General features: G+C 33.0%; 3 protein-coding genes across 5 annotated transcripts; all 3 read right to left on the bottom strand.

The window, feature by feature from the left end:
- Positions 1-2,873: 2,873 nt before the first annotated feature.
- Positions 2,874-6,382, bottom strand: LOC123210574. 3 transcript variants are annotated; one of them, XR_006501277.1, is made up of 8 exons: positions 6,063-6,380; positions 5,491-5,548; positions 5,108-5,413; positions 4,977-5,025; positions 4,806-4,900; positions 4,288-4,412; positions 3,248-3,458; positions 2,874-3,104 (listed from the first exon to the last, which is right to left on the bottom strand). XR_006501277.1 is itself a non-coding variant. In XM_044629017.1 (7 exons), exons 1-7 carry the CDS (start codon positions 6,173-6,175, stop codon positions 3,404-3,406), a joined length of 771 nt encoding a protein of 256 aa, XP_044484952.1. In that variant the 5' UTR covers positions 6,176-6,382; the 3' UTR covers positions 3,130-3,403. The 3 variants fall into 3 exon arrangements, 2 of the variants coding, with proteins under 2 accessions (XP_044484952.1, XP_044484951.1); XM_044629017.1 differs by lacking the exon at positions 2,874-3,104 and having other exon boundaries at positions 3,130-3,458; positions 4,806-4,870; positions 6,063-6,382; XM_044629016.1 differs by lacking the exon at positions 2,874-3,104 and having other exon boundaries at positions 3,130-3,458.
- Positions 6,383-6,980: 598 nt separating this feature from the next.
- Positions 6,981-14,528, bottom strand: LOC123212192 (preprotein translocase subunit SCY2, chloroplastic). The gene is made up of 14 exons (XM_044631259.1): positions 14,212-14,528; positions 12,892-13,410; positions 12,657-12,745; positions 11,499-11,578; positions 11,280-11,369; positions 10,891-10,982; positions 10,281-10,364; positions 9,405-9,546; positions 9,010-9,126; positions 8,625-8,754; positions 7,853-7,976; positions 7,607-7,713; positions 7,358-7,478; positions 6,981-7,263 (listed from the first exon to the last, which is right to left on the bottom strand). The coding sequence occupies exons 1-13, from the start codon at positions 14,282-14,284 to the stop codon at positions 7,389-7,391; spliced, it is 1,737 nt and encodes a 578-aa protein (XP_044487194.1). The 5' UTR covers positions 14,285-14,528; the 3' UTR covers positions 6,981-7,263; positions 7,358-7,388.
- A 520-nt stretch (positions 14,529-15,048) lies between these two features.
- Positions 15,049-17,934, bottom strand: LOC123212218. Its single transcript, XM_044631298.1, has 7 exons — positions 17,806-17,934; positions 17,638-17,724; positions 17,481-17,555; positions 17,216-17,312; positions 15,630-15,804; positions 15,441-15,530; positions 15,049-15,349 (listed from the first exon to the last, which is right to left on the bottom strand). The coding sequence occupies exons 2-7, from the start codon at positions 17,721-17,723 to the stop codon at positions 15,228-15,230; spliced, it is 645 nt and encodes a 214-aa protein (XP_044487233.1). The 5' UTR covers position 17,724; positions 17,806-17,934; the 3' UTR covers positions 15,049-15,227.
- Positions 17,935-18,046: the final 112 nt, after the last annotated feature.

The following is an 18,046-nucleotide window of genomic DNA, read 5'->3' as shown; positions in this document are numbered from 1 at the left end:
CCCCCTAAAACGTAAAGTTTTCTTTCACCTCCGACACTATCTTTAACACTGATGACCTTTTCTTTCTACCCTAAACTGTCTTCGATGCCTGTTTCCAATCCTAAATTGTCTAGATGACAAGATAAAAAGTAGTTGAGAATTGGCCAGAGAAAGACTATTTGTCCAAATGTTTTCATCTGGATTCTACGAATCTAGATGAAAATTGTCTGGACGACGAGATGAAAAACAAACGAAAATTGGTAAGTGAGAGACTCATCAAAACAATCATTTGGATGACAATTTAGGGTGGAGAACGGACATCGGCAACAGTTTAGGATGGAAAGAGGAGGTCGTCAATACTAGAAATTGTGACTGGAGGTGAAAGAAAATCCTAGGTTTTGGTGGGAGAAAATGTAACTTTTTAAAATTGGAAAACATTTTGTAAGGGGTAAATTTGTTACTTTTTAAAAAACTAGGGACAGAAATATAATTAATTATATATTTTTTAATATTATTGTTAAAATATTCGTTTTATTCTTAACCCTAATTAAAATTTTTAATAGAATTTAACTCTTAAATGAGTGTTTAGGTTTTTAACCGTTGGAGGATAGAACTTTGAGATTTCGTTATACCATGGGTGGGAACAAGTCTTTTGGCCTTTCAATTATTATCCCACCATGTGTTGTAATCAAACATACAATTTTCTTATCCAAGTGGGAAACCATCTAATGAGAAATTATCACATTGTGGCCACGTGCTTGTTCATAAATGAATAATACATGCTATAAGGGTACTAGGAATCTTAAAAATATTGAAATGATTTATTAGATGGTCCTACATGGTCTCACATGTCTAAGCTCGATCATAAATTGATATTTGTGATCAAGGCTATAGTTAATATAAGAAAATGTGTATTTTGCATATAAATAAATAGTTGTTGACAATTCTAATATAGTAATTGATTATATTTAACATTTACGATAAAGTATTCAAATATTTTTTACAAAAGATGTCGAGAAAAGATATAACGACTTATTTCAAATAGTTATTAAAATTAGTGTTTAACAACAGGTATTTTAATTATTAATTATAATTAAAAAAAAAAGGTGAATTAGTAATAATTAAAACAGGTGAAATCAACCTAAGCAATCATTTATGCTAGAAATGTAAATCATTAGTGTAATGCCCCTCCCACATACACTTGTGCTCAATTTATGCCCGTACACAAATTGAGTGTTCCTTTGTATGACACAAAGTGACATTCACCTTGTGGGATCTCTAAGCATTCTTTTCATAACACCTCCTAAAAAAAAAAAGTAACCAACATAATTTACCTGACACAAAATCCAACGTTTAGCAAATACATGAATGAAATATTTTCCTTTTTAATATAACTCAAACATCTCTAAGGTCAAGTATGTCAATTACCTTCTTAAGGGAAATGTTAGAGAGTTGAGTTGGCTAGTTTGAGCTGGATAAATTTCTAGAGACTTTTTGCATTCCATGTCATCAAGACATGGGTATGGAGAAGTACCCTCAATGACTTATGTTTATATTTGATGGAAAAATATGATTTAAGTATAGAAATGAATATGATAAATGAAATATAGGACATAGTATCTCATATGTACTGAATGATCATTACTTTTTTTTATTTACTTTAAATGTTTTGCAAGTAATAAGTAATTATAACAACTACATAGTGACGTGTTAGCGTAAAGATGTTCATGAGGGCACTTGTCATGTGTCCTTATGTTTAAGTTACATTTTATTATGTTATGAACTTATGATGTTATGTTTCATGTTGCTACACAATTGTATATGAGGTTTTTTTTTGTACACCTTTTGATGCTTCCCCATGCTTGATGCTTATTTATTATGTCATGACGTTTTGAATAATTTTAATGGGTAATTTTGTAAAATGATTTATGTTAGATGTTGAATCATGCATGTTTAATTAACAAAAATAATATCTCTCTCCAGAGATAGTACTTCGAGAGAGAAGTATTACATAGTTTAAGAGTCTGTAGTTGATAATAAAATGAAGTTTCTGTTGACTTCATTTGCTTCTTTTGTTTATGTAAAATATAACACATGCCATGAGGATTTTGTAGGCTCCTTGAGCTTTTCCTATTGAAGTTGTTGTAACTCTTGGATTGCCAATTGATAAAGATTAGGAATCATCATCTTATGACTTGCCTTTGTGGCATTGATGTCTTCATTTTTCTTAGATGGTAGATGAATGAAAAATTCAAAGTTCTACTATTAGGGATGATAACATTTCTGAAGGAATTCAAAATGTAAATTTACACAAAATTTTTCAATAATATTTTCTCTTATTGCTTGAATAAGAATAAAGATGATTCAAATTAAATCAAACTCAAACTTAGATTTACTTAAATTTAACTTAACTCAAGAGAATCAAATTCGATATTATGAGTCAAACTCAAACTTACCTCAAATTGGGTTTGGCATTATCGCTATTTTCAAATTTAACTATTACATTTTAAAATTATGTTTTCAAAGAAAAGAAAGCATGAAAGGAAGTTAAAATATGATATGAAAAGAAAAGAGTAAACATATTTATAATGTGTGAGTTAAGTTGTTAAAATTCCTCACCCTGATTTTTTAAATTAAATTGAGAGATTATTAATAGTGAATAAGATGGGTTGTTGAAATGTATCTTCCAATGTGAAAATTTTGCAATACCCATCATAAATATATTTAACCTTTTTCATTCACATCATAATTCAACTTCATTTTATGTTTTCTTTTATTGGAGAACATAATTTTTTAAAATAAAGAACTTGTTAAACTTTAACCAAACAAAAAACTTAAATCATGCAATTTATGAGATGTGTCAAATTTATCACACCCTACCAAAAAATAAACCATGCAGACTGTGCAAACGTAAGACATAATTTCATAAGCTTTTAAGAGGTCAAATCACATATTTTAATATGTCAATCCATCATATTATATATATTTAAAATTTTTAACTTTTTTAAATTTTGTGCCCCTAACCAGACTCTAAAACCCAAGAACAACCTGCAAGCCTAACATGACCCTCAAAATTGGAGGTCATTCCTTTTTCCAACTGCGGGGACAACCTCGGACATGTCTACCTGGTACAAAAGAGAGAGTATGTCAAAACCATTACAACCCTCTAATGGTGGAATGCCATGTCAACATATCCATAAGAGATTCAACCAGTAAGCAGTTGGACGCAGCAGATAAGTAAGCATGAGAAGGTGCCAGTTAACATTACATTAATATTTTCGGTTGTGTGAAAATTTCAGACGAATTGATTGCCATCAAGATAAAAGAAAAATGTAAGATCTGAGAGGCCAGGCCATGCAATTGCAAGAGCACTTCACTAAAAGATATGCTCTGTAATCTTTATAATGCCGGGAGAAGAGCTTTCTTATTCTTCAGGTGTATTGAATGCCATGCCTTTTATTACATGTCGGCACTGAAACCTGCAACAAGACGGACATCAGATATATTTCTATAAAATAAAAGAAGCTAAATATGAGATCGTTCCAAGTTTGAAGTTTCCATGTTAATATTGATAAAATAAAAAGCTAAGCAGCTGCAAGTCACAAATGACGGAATTATGTTCATTGTTTGGAAAGTTGTCCAACAACAACAACATAAACATTCCAGTGGGATACACCCTGAGGGATAAGAATGGCCTAGTAGGGTTACAATAGGGATTTGAGGATTCTTATGGTTTCTTATCCGCACACCAACTGCCATGACTTCAGTACCATAGTAGCACAATTACCAGTACTATAAAGATGAAAACAGGGGAAGGAAAAAAATTGATAGTGTAGAATATGCAAAACCTTAGAAAGTGAAATAATAACAAAAGGCACAAGGGAAGGCCATGGAGCTCATTTCAAACCATGTAATATTCTTCAACATAAAGCTACTATCAGGGAAGCAGCTCTGCTGTTTGCCTCCAAGAAGAAGTGTTGAAGATAGCATGAACATAAGAAATTAGACTTAATTACTATACAGATTTGACTTGAAAGCCAAACCTTTGAGGGTTACATAAAGTAAAAGTACCTTTAAACAATTTTATTATATCAATTTGGGAGCTTGGAATCACTACCTCTATAAAACTAAAATAATTTCACCCAAATACAGATTGATAAAGGCTTCAACCTAATTAGAATAAAATGTTAACAATGATTGAAAATTATAAAGGCAATAATGGTCTTGCATTAGAAGTTAGAAGCAACAGCAAAAGAAGAATAGTAGATGCATATCAGATGTTTTACTGCAAATTTAGGGTTTGCATACCAGATCAAATCATCTGAATTAGAACCTGTCAAACCATTGGTGCTACAGGTTTGAGAAGCATGACTGGGAGATCCAATATCCTGATCTTTTGTTTTACACTTTAACCACAGCCTCAATGGTAAAATCTACAATTAAATTGCAATAGTGTTATTTTATTGATTAAAAGTTCCAATGCAGAATAAGTAATTTATTAGCTCTACGTGCAACGAAGCAACAAAATATAAGCTATTATAGTACTAGCAGCTATGAGAATCAAGCCTGTGATCGACTGGATAGTTTTCAATAGGGCAAAAGATGTAATTTTGGGGCTAAAAATAGTTAAAAACAGGTTTAAACTGTCTAGCATGCAATATTTCAATTCTGATTACTGGATCAAGCATATTACCTGCCACCTCATCTAGTGGCTAAAAAAATTCTGAAAACTTCTACTAAACTACCATTTCAAAGCTGTGTGCAATCTTAGGAACCCTCATATGCAATCAAAAACATATTGAGACACAGAAATACATGTAGCCTACCTTTTTGCTGCATCTGAAGTCACGTTTTGGAAGAAAATGCAGAGGCATATTCAAAGAAGAGGGAGCTTTAACCAAGAGAAACAACTTAGAAGGCCCTAAAAGAAATATTAATTATAACTTTCAGGTTTCACCAGAAGACTGGAATTTGACAAGACGCACTCAACAAATTACCTGGATAAGAACCAGATCCAGCACCCTTTGAGATCAACGCTCGAATAGCCTATTGACCAACAGAAAAAACACTCACAAGATATTAGTCCAAAGAGAAGCAAGTAATCAAAGTAGAGATAGTTTAAGTGAACCTTTCGTGAAAGCCCTTCTGCCACTTTGCTCTTAGTGAAGTCAACTCCATCTCTGGGTACAGACTTTCCATGGGAAAAGAACAACTGATAAACATGTTGAGGTCGTAATGGACTACCTCCAAGAACCAAAATGACTTCCTGTATATTAGGATTCTCACTTATGATCAGTTGCAGTGCAGTCTGGAAACTAGAAACAGTGTTCATCAACTTCTCCACTCTTCTAGTCCCACGCTTGAGTTCTCTCATTCTGCTAGTGTGATTTCTTCGAGATGATGCCTTCAATTCGCTTTGTCTTAAAGCCATCTCCTATAACCCACAATTCTTAGGGTGCAAAGCAAGCCAAAACAATATGATGAAAATTTACCTTGTCAAAGCTAACATACCAACTCCTTATGCTCGCTCTGTAGTGACTCAAATTCAAGGCTCATATCCTGCAAAATGCTGCATAAAAGAAACAAATTTTGGAAACCCACCAATCATGAATAACAAGATTCACCATTTCAGTTACGGCAAGAAAGTTAGAACCCTTTGAACTGTAACAACTAGCAATCTAGAGGGAGATCTATGATTTTTGGTTTTAGATGTTTCGGGTCAGGTCACATGAATAATTTAGGAGCACGAGTAGCTGAACTCTTCAGAAGAAGATCAATACGACAGTAGTAAGATGAATTTTCACATATCAAATTAATTATTGTTACAGAACGAATCTAGATCGAACAACATTAATAATTTTCACTAAATTAGGAGCTTCTAGAGTGTAACAATAACAAAAATGACGAAGTCTCCTTGGTAATGGCAATTTACAGAAATTACGAATAAGTGATAGTCATTTGACATCGAGAATTTATGAAATTAGGTTTACAGAAGCAAATTGCTAAAAAATGGGCAAACTGAGAGATGAATGGCGTTGAAAACCCTAACATTGACGATATAGAGAGAATGAAAGGGGACTCACGAAGGGATTTGCTGGTGCATATAGAGAACGAAGCCAAAGACATCTTTGATGACGTGGAAGATGGCAGAGGCATCCAAGGAGTCTGCGCAGCACTCAAGCTCGGTGAATTCCATTTCTGAATTTGAACTTCTTCCATCAAGGAACTTAATTAGGGCAGACGCGTACCAAGTTTAAACCCAAATTTGGGCGGGATGGCATCATTCCAATGCAAGGTACGAAAAATACCTTCAAAAGTAAATAACCATAAACACGAGGGCTTCAAGGCAAGCGGGTCTTTTGTAAGGATGACAATTTGTGATGAAGGATGGCCAGTTAATAAATTATTTAGAGACCAAAGGGGTATTTACAAGGCCAAAAGACTTATTTCCGTTCTCATCTACAAAATTTTAAAAATTAAGATATCTTTTTGTCATATAATTTTGATTAAAACTTTTTATTAATTATAAAAATGAATACGTTATTTAACTAATAATATTAGAAAACAAAAAATTTATCTTATTTTTTTTTAATTTTAAAAATTAATAATTTTTTTATTATGATTTCCCTCTCTAAAATTTTATTTCTTCTTCTTTTTCTGAGGACCGTTCTTTAACAACCTCTCATCTACTGATGTTCCCTCCCACCACTAGGATGAAAACTACAATCAAAAAGCAGCCACAAAAAAGATGACTCCATACAGTGCCGTCGATTTGATATTTTACAAGTAAAAATTTGAAAATAGATCAAACCTGACCTGGGAATTAGTCTTTTGGCCAATTTATAATAGTAAAATACCTGAGTGACTAAGTTCAGTCAGTAACAAAAGTCAGGGTTGGTCTTTTCTAGTGTTACCAATTACATTAATAATGAACCATTATTCCCACCACAAAATAAAGCTTTAAATTTGCTTTCAGTTGCAGGCAAATTATCCACTCCGTATGGTAGAAAATTACCAGAATAATTATCATTACACAATGAAAGTCAACGTGAACAGAGGAGCCTTGTCATCTTACAGTGTGCACTCCACACCAAAATTTGTATTGAATAAGAAAACAATAACCCATCGACCTTTAACATTTTTAAAATTGCAATGGCTCCAGCTCCTTTAAACCGAAAGTTCTTTTGCACTAGACTGTGAGCAATATTGGGTGGATCTGCAGTCATTCTAGAACGTAATTCCTTCACAAATCAATCTCCATGAACAGCACCATTTGGGGAATCTCTGCATTGCACAAAAGGAATTCCCTATTTATGAACCAACAATCCAGAACAAGATAGGATTAACAAACAAGTTTTTACAACATTAAAAGTCATACTCAAAATGGAAGAGGCTTGCTTCTTCAGAAATCATAATCCGTAGCGCTTCAAAGCTTTGCTTAAACTTGGCATAACGTTATATGCTTGATAGGATCTTCTAAGTTCAATGATTGAACCCACCTGAACAAATACAAGTCAGGCTCAAAAGACAGCATGCAGACAACAGAGTTCCAGGGCACAGAAGAATACATGTCAAATCATACTCACTAATTAAGACGCGCAAAATGACAAGGTTAGACTACGCTTACAATTATTAAAATGGAAGTAAACCCAATGGCAAAACCTTCATTGATACGGCGTAAATAGTGATCAAGTATGGTTGATGTAGTTGCCAAAATACTTAATAACAGACCCCCTGCACAGTTTACACCACAAAAAAAATAGCTAACAAGCAGCAGCAAACAAACATAAATATGTACAAATGCCTGGAATTATATCAGAATAAGCTTAAAACAAGAGATTCTATATATTTTAGCATCTTTCAAATGAATTACCCCAAAATCGTGTTGACGCCTGAATCTTTGTGAGGTACTCAATGGTGGCTTTGCCAGGCTTTACATTTGGTATCCTGGCACCCATCTTGTTTAAGTAATCTGCAATTTCCTTAGGCAAGTTCGCCTACACAGAAATTGCAGTAAAATGAGATGTAGGAAGAATGAATGGAGTATATCAAGGATAATTAATAACTCAAAATCATGCCCCTTCCCAACAAATTGCAATATTCTAGTAACATGCCAGCCCAGCATATTTACAGATTAATGTATAATTAACATCTCAACATTTATTGTAATTTTAACAGAGAATAAATTATTATAACTCCTGGAAAGTGAACTAAAATTGGAGTTCAACCAACCTTATTTAAAGTCCCATGGAATGAATACTTCTTCCTACTATTCCAAATGATGTTAGGGAATTTACATAATAAGTATTTTTCACAAGGTTTTGTGTCCATTTTGCATGATTGTGTAGAAATAGAGAAATACATATGTAATATTTGAACTTTTCCTCTCTTTTTCTAATGCCATGTCGCACAGCACAATTTTCTAACCATGAATACTGTGTTTATAGACCATTAAAATAATAATAATAATAATAATAATAGAGCATAAAAAGCAAGCCAGAAAATCTTGTTTGACAAATTTATCTATTTAGGAATTATATCCACAATAAAAACATAAAGATGTAATGATGAAGGTCATGACAATAATGCATTCTACACTCTTTAAAATTTAGTACCAGCTAAGGCAGGATTGAGAAGATACTTACAATGTCAAATATATTGAACAAAAAAACACAGAAAGCATATATTGAATAGTAAACCCAAGGTGGTGCGCCAACAGAATTGTCAGGGTTCAAAATCTCCTTAACATGCTCCCAAAATGGTGAACCAAGAATACTGCAATCAGTAATCTATTAAAATTAGTTGTTTACCTCCACAAAAACAAGACTTAATCAGAAAGTTAATTGCATATTTATCTAAACTGCAACAGGAATGGAAAAACCAGTTGATGTTATGCATTAAGATATAAACAACCCAAATGTAAAAATGACTTCAGTTAACGGAATACGAAGAGATAACAGGCATTCATCATCCAGATGCAAAATAAAAAGAATTTGAGATATAATCTAAGACAGTTTACACTGCAATTACCCTGCTAGAATGCTGGGAAATGCCAAGAGATAAGTTGTTGTGAGAACAGGCTGCATTCCAGACGGATTAATGTTAAAAGGAATGTAAGGCTCCACTTCCGTAATCGGAGAACCTTCTCTGTTCAAAAAACAAAACCAAACAAAAACAGATCAGTGATTAAATTTTTATTACAAGAAATGTCCAAAGTAAATGTATGAGCTACAGAAGCTACAGTATCGGAGGAAAAAAATTCAACAAAATTGCCATTAATGCAAAATATTGACCATGGCTAAGGCAACTAAAGCCATAGCATGAAATATTGGTAACATCTTTTAATATGGAAAGACTGCCTTCATAATCAATTGTTTTGATAAAATAAAATATGATATGCCTGGACTGCAGCAAAAATAGGACACCTTGAAGCAGAAGCAAGTTTAAATCCATAGTACTGCAGTTTTATTTTCCTGCACCCTTCCGTTACAACAACTGCCCACATGGTAACTATGGTAAAAACTCCCAGCACTGCAAGCACATATGGCCACCAACTCACAGCACTTCCTGCAACATATTGAAAATCTTCAAATCATTGTTGTTACTTGACATTGAAACTGACAAGACATGAAAAGACTAACGCAGTTCGATCAGATCCTTAGCAAATCCATATGACCTCTATCTTATGAGTTTGAACACATCTATAAATTCTTTCAACAGAAAAAACTTTAGAATTAGTTTGAACTTCGGATTTTACGGATAACATTGAAATTTCAATCCTACTTTATCGTTACCAGTTGATTTATTTTTCCCTTGCAAGCTCTGCTACAGAGAACAAGGTATCACAGTTTTTCAAAATTATTATACTGAAAGTCCTTTCAAGCTTTTTTACACTTGGAGTACACTAAAAATGTCATATTTGCAAAAAGTTTGTAGATATATTTTATGCAATTTCATGTCTAAAAGAATTCCTTTTTTTTTTTTAAGGGAAAAGAAAGCCCAGAAACAAGACATTTCATCATTCATTCATTCAAACGACAAACAAAGTTTGCCTGACCTGGAATGATTGACCACAAAAAGGCCACATGCAACACTCAAGAATGAAAAATCAGCTCATCATGAAGCTCCAAGGGACAAACTTAAATAATTCCAATATTGTAAAGCAGGTAAATTTTGGGCAGAAGAAGAGCTCCATAAGTATATCTTTGCCCCCAAAATTTCAAAAATAATGAATAAATGGCAGGAGAGGATAAGAAAATCGGTAAAATTAAACAACAGCAAGAACAACGGCTATCACATACCTGAGAGCTGAGACAGCATCTTGTACAATGTGTCCGTATAGCCCGTCAATATCCCCACACATATAATCAGAGATGATCCTTGGCCTGAAATACACATAATCCATTCAGCAATAGGCTTGTGCATTAAAAGGGAACAATTAAATGTATGAGCACAATTCATTTAAGTATATCTAACTTAAAAATCTAACATCTCTCATTTATTTCATTTGGTTCTTATATCTATTTATTAATCATTCTTTGGAAGTAGCAACAGGATACATAGCCAAACGAGATAATGAGTTCAAAGGCAGCCAGCTACAAAAGATAAATGTTCTCTGCTTTACCACATTATGCAAATAACCTCAAATAAATAAATAAACTCCCTTGAATGTCCCTGATTAGGAGGTTACAAATGATACCATATAGCCTTTCAGACAGAAATTTCTTATGTTCTACATAGGTGTCAATGTTGAAAAAAGATTTCCAATTCAACGCTAAACTTATTCTAGAAGATAATATCATCATTCGGTAATAGCATAAAAAGGAAGCAGCCAAACTCATATGCACATATATAAGTCATTATTCTGTGACCATATGGTCTTTTACAGTTGAGAATGCATTCCAGACATACCAAATCCAGACTCTGTTATTGTATCACAGATCCATGTCATAGTCATTGCACCACAAACTAACAAAAATGCTGTCACCATCACATGCTTGACCCTGAAAAGCCATAAAAATTGTAATACAGCAGTTTCCTTCCAGAAAAAAAGACTGTCTGGTCAAAACAGTGTTAGTACTACTATTTACAGTTAAACTCGTTAATAAGGAGCAAGAGAAGGCTAAAATATGCATAACTCATTAACTGAAATATGAACTTAAACCAAACACTTAAGACAAAGAGCGTTTCTAGAGATGTTTCTGAGCTAGTTACAAAAAGCAAAATTCTAATTTCAACTACTTGTGAGGTGATAGAAAATTAAAGAACATTCCAAATTAATATTCCGCTTGAATAGTTACCTGTAGCTGGCAGCATAAATTGAATATGGAAGTGAAAAACAAGCAACTATAAGAGCTTCCAATATTGCAAAGCCTAGTGACATCCACCATCTGAAAAAGGAAGAAAATATATGGGTTTGTAACCTACAGTTGACAGTTGCAGTTATAAAAAATGATCCTCAAAACATAATGATCTAGCAAGGACTCGTCTCACTGCTTGAGATGAATAACTAGACACACATATAACTCTTAATCTTCTCATGGCCATCTAAGCCTTCCTTCCGCAGCTTCACCAAGGATGGAAGAATATGACAGAGTACCTGCACATTCAAGACATAAAATTAGAACTCAATTGGCAGTAAATACAGTATAGCAGAAGAAAGGAATTGTGGCATATTGTCTCCCCCTCATGCCAACAAACAATGTCTAGACAGAGTTTAATGAAAACAACAGCATGAAACACAAATTATGCATGGAGGAAAACTATTCATATTAACATCCATCTACCGTTTTCTAGGAACATGCCTCCTTTATGAAGCAACAGCCATCACCAAGGCCCCAAAGATTCTATTAGCTAATTATACACCAGAACAATTGAGATTAATCCAAGTTTTGAAATAAGTAAAACTAAAACAATTGAGAAGTATATTCAAAGTTATATAACAACAATATAAAAGATTTTCTTTCTCTCATCATATTCAAAAAGAAATAAAACAATAAAAAAGTATATAACAGCTCTCAAGATATCACAACAAGAGCCTAAATTGCCTATCTAGAAGTGACAAAAACCAAACAGCACCTAATATTGAAAAGTTAGCAGCACAATTATAGATTTATGCTAAAACAAGAATTTTTCTGATTTCCAAAAACGTAATTAAATGAAGCTAAACACCTAATTAGACCCAAAGGAGTAGCACAAGGAACATTTTCTACTCAAACATGATAATTCTTTTCTATCCATATAGTTATCAATAACGGAATGAGCAATTATTATGAACCCCCTGAAACATCCTTGACATTTACCATCACCCAATGTTTTTGGATATTTAATAGACTCACGCCAAACAGAAAAGCTTTTGAGAGAGATTAAGAATAATCAAACCTTATAAAATTATCATAACCTCCAAAGGGGTGTTCTCAAGAGTTTTGTAAAACATAGGGTGGCTATAAAATTTATAGATCTCTAAAGGGAGTCCACAATAATTACCCTAACTAAATTTGTGACAGTGGCATTATAGGCAAAACAGATAAAGTCTTTGAGTCTCCATATCTTGCTTCAATAGATGATATAAGCTCACTTAAATTGCAGTTCTAACATGAAATGGAAGTGGAATATCAAGTTACATAATAATGCAATAAAAACACACGTGAGATGATTGAAGAAAAGCTATAATAAACCTGCATTAGTATTGATGCTATTATCTGTGGACTAATTCCAAGCTGAAAAAATGACAGTTTTAGTTCTGCTGCAAAATCACCAAGTTCATCTGCCAAAGAAAACATTAATGACTAAATCCATGTCTGAAACAGGACAACATTATTAATTACAGCAAGCTGAAGAGCCATGTAAGATAGGCATATTAAAAATAAAATTTCTTCATCAAAGCATCAGTGTGTTATATATTATACATACCAACAGATCCTGAAACAAAGCTAAGATAATCTTGAGGTATCAGTCTTCTATCAAATCCAGGCAGAGGAATGAAATATCCAACCCGGCTCATTATAAGTAGAACAGCAGTCACAAATAATCTTCGTCGAATCTCACTCTTAAAAAATGATTCTGCAGCATTGTTGAGGACGGAACTTAAGCGTACAAAATTCAGGAACCTATTTTTAAACATTTTATGGTTTGAATGTGAATTCTCATGGTTGTTGTTATCACATGAACTAGGAACGTCTGGCCCACCATTCAATCTTGGTGGAACAACTTCAAGGTTCAGAGGTTGCACAGCTGTGGCCTCAACATTCATATAGTCACTTTGGAGCCAATCTGAAGAATTGACTGAAAATTTATTCCTTGCTTTCACCAGAAAAGGTCTATTGACCAGCACAACATCCCTTTGGCTGGATTCTACTAAACTTAACTTGAAAGAAGCAGAAGTCTTCACACAAAGTGGATTAAAAAATAAGAAATCACATGCCAGACCACCTGAATGTCAGGTATAAAAATCAAATTAAATTCGTATTCAGAGTATTGAACATGTTGCGCTAAGAGACAATGAAATACAATTATATTCATCACAAAAGTTCTAATGTTTTATTTTGATCAAAAGAAAAGTAAATAAGAATTCAAAAAAATAACATTAAAAACAGATTAAAGCATGAATCTGTTAACTTGAATTTTTTAATAATATATTCAACCATTTATCGTCAAGGTACATCAAGATGCACATGTTTTTATATATAGAGACCAAATTGACTTCCATGGCAAAAAGGTTATGCCTGCTTAACAGATAATGGAAACGGATAATTAGATGGCAATATTATTGATATAAACAACTACTCATACTTCATCTCCTTGTAATCATAATAAAATTTCTACAGGGTCCCGAATCCTCTAAACCCTTCCAAAAGTGTACTAGATTGAATTTCTAGACACTCATTGAACAGAAACAAAAATTAAAAAAAAAAAAAACTATCTCAAATATTATGCAAAGTTATATTCAGTAAAACGAAATGGCCCATAGGCATTACAGAGGCGTCTTAAAGTAAACAACAAATAGTGTGAAGCAAGTGATAATAAAAATTGAAAGCAAAATTCAGAAAAATTCCGTTTCAAAATACAAATGAGCACAAACTGTACGATTTTTTTTTTTTTAGTGTTTTCTAGGGTTTCAAACAATAACAGAACAAAATACAACAGCTTTCTCGAATACAATACCGTTTCCTTTGTTATCTTTGTATTGTTCGATCGTTTTCTTTGATACAATAAACAGAACAGCTAACTTACCTTTAAGTTTTACGGGCTTTTTCAAGAAAAGTCGTGGACTGAAGTGATGATAGTTGAGAAGAGTTGCTTCCATGGCTGTCCTTTGTCTTAAGAGGAGGGCAAAACAATGTTCAATCTTTCTGTACTACCAAGTGAAATCCCTCAAAATATATATACCTCATTATCCGAAAGTGAAAAAATCTCTATTTTTATATTATTTTTTAACCTCTCCATCCTGATTTTTTAATCGACAGTCCTACGATATAACACATTTTTTCAGTCCTTTCCAATTTGTTTTTTTCATTTCTATCCCCTAAAAGTGGAGATGACAATTCAACCCATGAAACCGGGTTTTTGGCCTGTCTCTTCCCAAGCAAGAAAAGGATTTTTCAATAAAGATAAAAACAGAGACGAGAAGAGGATAATGAGGATGGGAGAGCTAAAATGTCTACAGTCGGGATAAGGATAAATATATATCTCTGACACGTCTCTTCTTTGCCCTCTCATACATATTTTTTAAACATTTATATTTCAAATAACTCTTGAAAATTTTAAATTATTACAAATATATTTTAACATTTAATAAATATTTTATTATTTATTTAATAAAAATGTGAAGAGGAAAGTATAAGATATTTTTTTTGTAGGAAAATAGAGAAATTTTTCTCGTAAAGAGATAATAAGAATATTCATCATTCTCATATCAAGAATGAAGGTTTACCTTGCAAGGACAAAGATAAAGATTAAGGTGTTTAGTCTCAACTTATTTTATCATCATCTCTGTCGTTAAAAGAAAACTTCTAAATTTGTCATTTGTTTAGTCATGGGAAGAAGTGTAAAAAGGAGAAAAGATAGAGCTTTCACTAAACATATGTTGGTATTACATTGATAAACATTAATCGATTTCAGACTTTTATTATTTTACATTGCACGCCATTATACATAATGTAGATAGAAATCAACAACATTTCAATCTATTTTGAGGTTAATTATGCTTCTATGGAGTTTTATGGTGAGCATCACACTTTATTTGAGAACTAGTAAGACCATTCCTCTGGAAGAAATATCTCCGGTGAAGAAATATGATGTTGGGAGCATTTTGTTGACACATCCTTCCCAGTTTTATTCTTCACTGAGTTTAAGTCGTTAGCTTTGGAATCTGCAGACAAACAGATGATTATGTTCAGTGATTAATTCCAGAAGTTGTACTAAAAAGATGATAAAATGCAGTAGAGAAGAAGATTGAGAACCTTTTCGCGGTGAAATTTGTAGGCCTATTGCATGTACATTGAGATTGAGAGCTTGAACAACGCGGGAAGGAAGAAGGACAGGAGAGCAAGCTGAAAAAACATTTTCCAAAAGTTTTCCTTCAGCGAAAAATTCTGGCGGAATGCAAATCTCCTGCAGATTATTCAGTGATGTATGTATAAGAGAAGTACCTGGTTTTCTGCTTGGTTGGCAATTGGTGCCTCCTCTTTGTGGTAAGAAAACCCCAGTCCCGCAAGATTTTTGGCCTGACTCTAAAAAAATTGCTTGCATTCCAGATCCTCTGGATGCCCGATTACAAGAGTACTTTGGTTTGTGATGTTGCCTTGAACTAGTAGGGTTTGATTGCTGATGACACAATTACAGAGAAATTGGTGAGATATTTATTCTTAACAAGTAAGTAATTGGTGATTTTAAAGAGAAAAAAGAAAAATCACCTAACTATAAATTATAATTTAAGTTTATACAAATAAATTTATATAATTTATTTAAACGTGTAATTTTATTTGTACAAATAATGCTTCATGTTATCATTTGTTTCCCTCTTGCAAATTTGAGTACAGTAACTCTAGTGATGGTTACTTTTGCCTGAGGAAAATGTATAATCTATAAAAAAATATGGCCAAAGGACTATTTCCCACCCAAAGTATGTTATTATCTCATAGTTCCCTATGTTAACTTTGAAAATCTCATTAACTCATCCATGAACGGTTAAAATTAACGAAACTCTAACCTCTTAAAATTTTATCTCTTTTCCCTTCCTAACCCCTAAAAACTAACCATTTCCTCATAGGCCAAGTTTTAAAAAATAACATTCCCCCTAGGATTTAGCTTTCAATCTCCAACGTCAAATCTAGCTCAATCGTCTATGACGAAGCTTTTCAGAGGCATCACCATGCTCTGGAGATCTCTCTTTTCTCCTTTGGAACGTCGATCAGTCAAGATCTGGTCTGAAAAGTCAAAGAGCTTTGTTCGAATTTGACATCGGAGATTGAAAGCTAAATCCTAGGGGAGAATGCTATTTTTTAAAACATGGACTAGGGGGAAATAGTTAGTTTTGGAGGGTTAGGGGGGAAAACTAGATTAAATTTTAATTTATTTTTAATATTATAGATAAAATGATGATTTTACCCTTTAAACCGTTAATTTTAACAGTTCATAGGTGGGTAAATGAGATTATTAAAGTTAACAGACGGAAAGTTGAGATAACGGCATTCTTTGGTGGGAAATAGCTCTTTGGCCAAAAAATATATATATGTTGACCACTGCAATAACACAAACTTTGATACACCCTTCTTGCATTTTTGCATCTTGAAAAAAATAAAAAGAAAAAGAATTAAATGAGTCTGTGAAAGCCATAATTAAAAGTTTTCTGCAACTTTTTATTCAATCTTAGCAACGGATTGTTAAATAGCATATATTTTTCACTGATTTGATGTTATTCTAATTGATTTTATTTGATATAATTTTAATTTGATATGATTTTAGTTTGATATAATTTTAATTATACATATATATTATTAAGATTCCCTCTCAGAATTTATTATAATATTATAAATTATATAATATTTCGCTCATAAATAATAATTATTTAATTTATAACCTATTTCATAATTCTTTTCGGATAACTGAGTAGGGGTAAAATTATACTTTCCAAAACAGAATGAAATTATTGCAAGCTACAAAAAGCTATGTCTTTTACCAAATTGCTCAAATCTGTTACCAAACCCCTATTGAAGAAGAAAAATCAACAGTTTACCAATACTTCCTCGCATTCCAGGAGTCCAAGAATGAAAATTGAAAGGCTTAAATTATTCATCACCATAGATCCGCAATCATCATTTCCAAAGGCGAAACTGTACATGTAATTACTACTGACTAAGATTCAAAAAGAAAAATAACGACCTCTTAATCTTTTCCTCAAAAGCTTCTTAATGGCTATTGCATGAGAAATGAGATTTTCAGAATACTACATCATTATACATCTCAAATTTTATACAACGAAAGAGAGAAAGAACGTGTACCGCTGTGAGTGGATCTGCTGGCAGTTTAGAACGTCGGAAATGTCTCTGTTGATGCTGCTTGTGCTTGACTTGTCTCTGCAATAAAATCAAACGATCAAAAACCACAACTCTTAAACGTAGTTAAAAGTTAAGCTGAGAAGAAGAAAATGAATGAAACCTGAAGATGATGAGAATCAGAAGACGCTTCATCAAGAACACGAGAAGGAAGCCAAGACAATCCTTCTTCAAAACCGACCTCTCCATCCTCAACAAAACCAGCCATTGAAGAAGAGAAAGATAATTGAGACATAATATTAATAAAAGTAAAATTCTTAGAATTACTTACTATTTACAGTTAGTTTCTTGTTCTGGGATTGACTCAGTTCCAACTTCTAACCTGAAACTAACTAAATAATTTACGTGCAAAGTGTTGACAGATTTTCTACTCTCGGCCTTTGATACGACCTTCTTTTCTTGTCCTTTAGATTATTCCGATCATTCCACTTATATAGAGAGCGTGCCTTTTTGTTTCCAAATCCAGACGCAACGACTTCCTAGGGGTCCACGTGTCATCACAACATACATCC

The sequence above is a fragment of the Mangifera indica genome, chromosome 3 (genome assembly GCF_011075055.1).
Source record: "Mangifera indica cultivar Alphonso chromosome 3, CATAS_Mindica_2.1, whole genome shotgun sequence".
Classification (NCBI taxonomy): Eukaryota; Viridiplantae; Streptophyta; class Magnoliopsida; order Sapindales; family Anacardiaceae; genus Mangifera; species Mangifera indica.
The sequence above is the reverse complement of the archived record's forward strand: the minus strand, read 5'-3'. Positions and strand labels throughout refer to the sequence as shown.

Bases quoted from the DNA above. Each gene is read 5' to 3' on its own strand.
- LOC123210574 (XM_044629016.1), bottom strand. From the start codon at position 6,175: ATGGAATTCACCGAGCTTGAGTGCTGCGCAGACTCCTTGGATGCCTCT. The intron at 5,549-6,062 runs GTGAGTCCCCTT...TCTTTTATGCAG, and splicing joins ATGCACCAGCAAATCCCTTC to CATTTTGCAGGATATGAGCC. The intron at 5,026-5,107 runs GTTCACTTAAAC...GTTGGTCAATAG, and splicing joins CAGAAGGGCTTTCACGAAAG to GCTATTCGAGCGTTGATCTC.
- LOC123212192 (XM_044631259.1), bottom strand. From the start codon at position 14,284: ATGGAAGCAACTCTTCTCAACTATCATCACTTCAGTCCACGACTTTTC. The intron at 10,983-11,279 runs GTAACTATTCAA...ATGGCTTTTCAG, and splicing joins ATTTATGCTGCCAGCTACAG to GGTCAAGCATGTGATGGTGA. The intron at 9,127-9,404 runs GTGTCCTATTTT...TTTTTTGAACAG, and splicing joins AAACTTGCTTCTGCTTCAAG to AGAAGGTTCTCCGATTACGG.
- LOC123212218 (XM_044631298.1), bottom strand. From the start codon at position 17,723: ATGGAGAGGTCGGTTTTGAAGAAGGATTGTCTTGGCTTCCTTCTCGTG. The intron at 17,556-17,637 runs GTTTCATTCATT...ATTTTATTGCAG, and splicing joins CTGATTCTCATCATCTTCAG to AGACAAGTCAAGCACAAGCA. The intron at 17,313-17,480 runs GTACACGTTCTT...TTACATGTACAG, and splicing joins CAGCAGATCCACTCACAGCG to TTTCGCCTTTGGAAATGATG.